This window comes from Mesoplodon densirostris, chromosome 18 (genome assembly GCF_025265405.1).
Source record: "Mesoplodon densirostris isolate mMesDen1 chromosome 18, mMesDen1 primary haplotype, whole genome shotgun sequence".
Taxonomy (NCBI): domain Eukaryota; kingdom Metazoa; phylum Chordata; class Mammalia; order Artiodactyla; family Ziphiidae; genus Mesoplodon; species Mesoplodon densirostris.
Window position 1 is genome coordinate 4,750,646 of NC_082678.1, and position 6,608 is coordinate 4,757,253.

The 6,608-nt window shown below is 47.6% G+C and overlaps 1 protein-coding gene across 1 annotated transcript; it reads left to right on the forward strand.

Moving 5' to 3' along the window:
* Positions 1-643: 643 nt before the first annotated feature.
* On the forward strand, positions 644-5,210 carry RPL19 (ribosomal protein L19). The gene is made up of 6 exons (XM_060081632.1): positions 644-736; positions 1,698-1,804; positions 3,157-3,279; positions 3,914-4,034; positions 4,416-4,526; positions 5,001-5,210. The coding sequence occupies exons 1-6, from the start codon at positions 732-734 to the stop codon at positions 5,122-5,124; spliced, it is 591 nt and encodes a 196-aa protein (XP_059937615.1). The 5' UTR covers positions 644-731; the 3' UTR covers positions 5,125-5,210.
* The last annotated feature ends 1,398 nt before the right edge of the window (positions 5,211-6,608 follow it).

Sequence of the window (6,608 nt, forward strand, 5' to 3'; positions counted from 1 at the left end):
ATGGCCGCTGGAATACAGTGTGAGCCAAATCAAAGACGTTCCCGCCATCAAGGAGCTTGTCTTAATGCCTTCTTTTGCAAGTTGCAAACGTTAACTCGTGATTTTCACAACTAGACGACGGATATATTAGAACTAGGTACACTATACACAAGAGGAAACTGAGGCACTGAGAGATTTAGAGCCGCAGTGGCTCAAACACATACACTAATGTCTTTGGTGATTTATTCTGCACTCCAGGGGCTGCCAATTACCGGGAGAGTGAATAAAAGGTTGCTTTTGTCTGATATCTGCCCTCATTACCCTCTCTTGCTTCATTTTTTTCCCGCTGACAAATCATCCTCCCATAGAATCCAGTATGCCTGGGAGGAGTGGGCCGCTCTAGTAAAACTACTTTATCCCGCTTGCGCAATCCAGCTGACTTCCGGCTTCCACTGCCCACGTGATCAGGTACCCTTGCTGCGCATGCTTAATAGGAAGTCGGACTATACCACTTTGCCATACCGAAGGGAGATATTTTCTATGTTTTAAAGTTTAAAACCGATTCCCGATATTAGACTTCTATTATCCCGGGTATTAACAGAATATATAAGTAACTTTAGGGTAGCAGAAGATTAAAGGACCGGAGGGGAATACTGGCGAAAGCGGAGCGTGGGGTGGGCTCTCCCCTTCACAGATAATGGGAGGAGCCTGGGAAGAGCAAGTTCTTTCCTTTGGCCCCTGCGGTCGCAGCCATGAGGTAAGGGCTCTCGGGTCTCTGATATTGATTGATTCTGGCTGCGGCCGCACAGCGGGGCTCGGTACCGCATCCCGTGCTGGAAGAGACGGGGTGGAGGCGGCCCTGAAGCGGCGCGTCCCGGAGCTTGGGCTAGGCCGGAGCACACTAGCTCCCAGCCTCGAGAGGAGGGGGTGGGGGAGCGTCCCCGGAACTCTAGGACGGGGGAAAGGCGGGCTTCGCGCCCCACACGTGTCTGAGGAGACCCACGCGGGCAGAGGAAAGGCGGCGGCGGGGACTGGGCTGTGGCCCCCTTACTCGCTGGGCCGATCTATGGCTCCCAGCCGATCTCTGCTTCCATGTGACGTAAGACAGGTCGCGAGTAGGCCACAAGCTTCCGACTGCCGAGAGTGAAACGATCCCTAGGACCTTGATGCCTTCTACCCCGTAGACCCGTCATAAGAAAAATTTTAAGGCTAGTTTATTACTGGGATAAGAAAGGGAAAACGGGCCCAGGAAGCAAAAGACTAGATTAACTAGCAAATCAGGCCCAGTGGCCTTGGATTCTTCACATTAAACACTTGTTTTTATTGCTGGGTACCAGAAAGGGCATAAGCCCCATCTTCATTCCAATTGTATCCGTTAGTCTCATTTTCCAGAGGAGAAAACTGAGACACAGAGAGAATAAGACATAACCTAGAGGTTGTCGACATCCCAGGGTGGGCTGTTGCCCCCTACAGGAACGCACAGGCAAAGCTTTAAAGGTCTTGGTATAGGGAAGATTATTAACCTGGGGCTGCGTCGTGGGTGGCAAAAGTCTGGGGGGGACATGTTTGTCTTTAGTACTAAATGCATAGACACATGCACCTCCCCCCCTCTATGTTTCACAACATTAGAAGACTTTGAAGGGCAGGTCTTGTTGGGGATGCCCATTCTTGCCCAGGAATGGTTTCCAGGACCTGATAGTGTTTTCTGTTTGTCACAGTATGCTCAGGCTCCAGAAGAGGCTTGCCTCCAGTGTCCTCCGCTGTGGCAAAAAGAAGGTCTGGTTGGACCCCAATGAGACTAATGAAATCGCCAATGCCAACTCCCGTGAGTTCTTGGGTCTAAGTTCCTTCTTCATCCTACGCCTTTCTCACCCTTTGTGCAATGGAAGGTGACACGATTGTGTTGACTGTTAACAAACCTAGGAGAGCTCATAGTTTGGGGCGGGGGGTTTATAAAATGGAGGAGTCAGAAATATGGAATGCCAGATGTTCTCTTCCTGCCACTTGCCAGAATGACAGGATGGAAGTTAATGGAACCACCCAATGTTATATTAATAAATATCGCTACAGTGGATGTTCTGTTTTATATCCGAGAAGGATTTGTGAAGAGACAGTACAAGGACTGGCGCGGGGTAGAGATGGCCGATGAAATGATGAATGGGAAAGACCTGGGGCCTCAGGCTTTATTAGAGGCCTGTTTGCATATAATTCAAAGTAGTAAGACAGTGTCAGTCCTGCAGATAACATCAACGTGCCCACATGACTTCAACATAATATTGTTACAGGGGAAAAGTATTCAGTGACATTGTTTAAAATTGTAAGGGAGACTTTATTCAGAATAATTGCAGTAGTTACAGGGACCAATGGGATTTTACTTTGGGGGAGAGAGATTGAGCTCAAGTCAGAATATAGCGTGGGCAAGTAGGAATTTATAGCCAAGGAGCATGGTGTAGGGGATCCGTGGATGGAAAATTACTAAGAGGGCGATAAACTATAATGGAAAAGAATATATATGTATATAAAGAATGTATATATGTGTATAACTGAATCACTGTGCTGTACAGCAGAAATTAACACAACATTGTCTTAAGTGTTTCTTTTTAAAAATAGAAAATTACTAAGGAAACAGAGGTAAGGGGGATTCTGGCCCGGGTGGTCAGATATCAAGGGTAGGGGCTTCTGCTTAACTAACTTAAGCAGAGTTTTTACTAAAACTAGAATTTACAAGGAAGTGTACAGATGGGCCTATGAGAAGCTTCAGGAACCTGATGAAAGTTGGTCAAGCAGGAATCTTTGTGAATATCAGGGAAATCCATTACCTGTTTGGGTTTGTGGTATTGTAATGTGTGCTCAAAAAATCCTTATTTTAGACTGGTAGCTAATAGGTGAAACAGGATCTGAAGGACTAGGCTGTATTTGTATGCTATTTTGATCACATATCCCCAAATATGTATATTTGGAGTGTGCAGTAAAACATCTAAAAGGGTAGAGGTTTTTTGTTGTTCCTGCTGTGTTTTGTTTTTTAAGAAAGAAATAGAAGTTCCCCCATTTCCACCATTTTTGAAAACCAGGGATGTGAGCAGCGTCTCTGGCATGTCCTGTTTGGACTCTGCGTTGTGACTGGTGTACTTGGGGCTAGGCCCCACCTGACTGACCAGGTGCATTGTGGTTTCCCAGGTCAGCAGATCCGGAAACTGATCAAAGATGGGCTGATTATCCGGAAGCCTGTGACAGTCCATTCCCGGGCTCGATGCCGAAAAAACACTTTGGCTCGCCGGAAGGGCAGGCATATGGGCATAGGTAAGTACCTTCTTCCCGTTTCTCCAGGACTTAGGGATAAATGATTAAGTCTAGACTAGGACATATTCAGAAACCTTTCCCATTCTGACACATTTTGAGCCCTTTTCCTACTCCATGATACTTGGTGTGTTTTTCTCTCTGCAAATCAGAAAGTTGGCACCGGTGTGGGAGTTGAAGGTATTGGTAGAAAGAGGTCACGTTTATTGAGCACCTATACGCCCGTACCCTCCCCATCCATTCTACTGGATGCTTGGGAAATGTCCAATAAATCCTAAAAACGCTTTCAAGGCTCAGGATGACCTAGAGAGATGAAGGTCACATCACCTTTTTAAAGCCCTTCCAGCTTACCATACTGCCTTGGTGCATGCCCTGTCATATTCACCTTCTGTGGAGTGAATGGGGAATAATTGCCTTGTTTGTGCTTCCTTGAAAATTGAGTAAATGAAAGAAATTAAATACTTGGGATCATCATCTTTAAAGTGGAAATAAAGCTACTTAACGTGAGGTACAACTCTTGGCATATGACCCAAAGAGTTACAAAGCGTTTCAGAAATGGGTAGCTATCGTTGTGACCACTCAGCTGGCTCTAGTAACCCAGATGCACTACAGTGGGCCTGACTCATCTTCCTCGTAGGTAAGCGAAAGGGTACTGCCAATGCTCGAATGCCCGAGAAGGTAACCTGGATGAGGAGGATGAGAATTCTGCGCCGGCTGCTCAGAAGATACCGTGAATCTAAGAAGATTGACCGCCACATGTGAGTCCCTTCTCTCGGGCCCACCAAGACCCATGGCTGTTTCGATGGCTTGTTCTTTGCGCAGATATAAGCTTTGTCTCATTGGCCTTGGGGAGAGAGCCATGTGTCTTGGTATCTTCTAAGAAAGTTCTTCCTTTCTGTCCTGTTCTTCTGCCCACATACACCATCAGGACAGCCCAAGAATTAAGTTTATCTGCCAGGTGAGCTCTTCTGTCTAGAAATTGCACAAAAAGTCCTGGTTTGGGGGAAAGAAGTGCCTGCAGCAAGAAGGGAGGAAAGGAACCCTACATGCTTAGGGGCCTTGTGTAGAGGAACAGATCGCAGGCCAACCTCTGTGTTGATCCCATTGCTGACCAGAACCTCTGATCCTTGTACCTACAGGTACCACAGCCTGTACCTGAAAGTGAAGGGTAATGTGTTCAAAAACAAGCGGATTCTCATGGAACATATCCACAAGCTGAAGGCAGACAAGGCTCGCAAGAAGCTTCTGGCGTAAGTTTCTTTAGGAATTGGTGTCTGTCACAGGGGCAAGTCCTGAGACATTTATTTTTTTTTTTTCGGTACGCGGGCCTCTCACTGTTGTGGCCTCCCCCGTCGCGGAGCACAGGCTCCGGACGCGCAGGCCCAGCGGCCATGGCTCACGGGCCCAGCCGCTCCGCGGCACATGGGATCCTCCCAGACCGGGGCACGAACCCGTATCCCCTGCATCGGCAGGCGGACTCTCAACCACTGCGCCACCAGGGAGGCCCCTGAGACATTTAAAATGTGCTGATGTCTCGTCTTGACTTACATGCAGTCTGTCCAGAATACAGTTGTTGTGTTAGAGGTATATGCCGCTCTGTCCTGTACATACCCACATACCACCTACCATCAATGTCAGGGTAGTGTGGGGACTTACTGGCTAGTTGAAGCAGGAGCTCTTGGTGTCCCCAGCAGCTCACCCGTCTTCTCTCTTCCATTACCCAGGGACCAGGCTGAGGCCCGCAGGTCTAAGACCAAGGAAGCCCGCAAGCGCCGTGAAGAGCGGCTCCAGGCCAAGAAGGAGGAAATCATCAAGACTCTGTCCAAGGAGGAAGAGACCAAGAAATAAAGTCCTCCTTTTCTTCTCTGTACATAGTGGCCTCAGCAGTTACATAGATCACTCATTCAATAAAAAAACAAGGCTTTATCTGCCTACCTCTCTGCTTCCAGTTTCTGGCTGCTTGGTGGGTCTTCACTGTTCACAGGGCCAGAACTGAGGAATGAGATACGGGCCCTTCCCTGGGTTCCTGCTTCATTTCTTCCTTGGCTCCTGGCCTCTGGTCAGGCTCATGCCCCCTCCGTCCATGGGGTGTGGGGCCTACTTTGAAGGGAGGAGAGGAATGGCTTCTACCCAAGCCTCAAAGACTGTACCTCAAAACTGCCCTTTTCAGCAGAGCATGAGTGTGGCACCTCAGACATGGTCTCAAATGTTGGTTGGGAACCAGTATTCAGTTGTGACATGAGTTGTCACATTATTTTAAAACAGAAAATAATATGCTTGCACTGCTCAACTGCACTGAGGTTGTGGTCTATTGCCTTGGAACTCCAGGACGGTGGGAATTTGAACCACCACCAGTCCAGAAGGTATGGTCTGGACTTGAACTGCTGACTACTGCCTAAGCTGTAGACAGCCTTATTGAGATAGAACTGAAACTGTCATCTTGAGCATCCCAATGTCTATTTCTAAACTTTTTCTCTTTCCTGTCCTTAAAAGGATTGTTTCCTGTTTTGTTTTTTGGTTTATAACCACCAAAAGTGGCCCAAAGAAAAAATGCTTTCTCAGCAGAAATTACAATAAAGGCACATGACCTACACACTTGTCACAGCAATTTTGAGTTAATTCATATCCCTTTTTACAAATGAGAAGTAGGTTTTATTTTGCCTATTAACTGGTAGTAGTAACCACCAAGGAATTTTTCAGTAAAGTATCTGCTCTGTGAGCCAAGTACTGAGGCATTTTACACTGACTTGTATTGATTCTATAATTTTCGCAACACTGTAAAGTAGGGTATTAGCGTCTCCATTTTGCAGATGAGAAAAGAAGTGAAGCCAGATGTTAGATTGACCTGTTAAGATGGCCTGAATGGGAAAAATGGATTCAAGATGAAGTAAGATAGGACATTTGTAGACTGATTACGGAGACCTCAGGAAGAAGGCTAGCTTGGTCCCCAGGCCTCGAGCTTTGGAGGACTGGTCAGGAGATGCCTTTGGTGATCAGGAGAAGAAACTAGTTGTGGGGAGGATGCCTGGAAGAGCCGAGTTGAATACTTGGAGTAGGTGGCAGTTTGACGGGTGTCCAGGTGGAAGGGGTCAGTCAGCCAGTTAAATACAGGAGCGTCAGCTCAGGTGAGAAGTCTGGGGAGGAAAGTTGGGCACAGCTATGACTGGTGTGCCTGTCCTGGTTACCTCTCCGCGGTCTACCGGTCTCTGAGGAACTCTTGCTTGCGGGCAGTAATGCGAAGGCCAGTGAGGGGCCAATGAGGATGTGTACTGGGCACATGTTTCCATCTGCACTTGGCGTGGGAAAGGCAGGGCTAAAGCGATCCTGGGGGC

Coding starts and splice junctions, on each gene's coding strand:
- RPL19 (XM_060081632.1), top strand. Junction 1,805..3,156: donor AATCGCCAATGCCAACTCCC/GTGAGTTCTTGG, acceptor GTGGTTTCCCAG/GTCAGCAGATCCGGAAACTG. Junction 4,527..5,000: donor GCTCGCAAGAAGCTTCTGGC/GTAAGTTTCTTT, acceptor TCCATTACCCAG/GGACCAGGCTGAGGCCCGCA.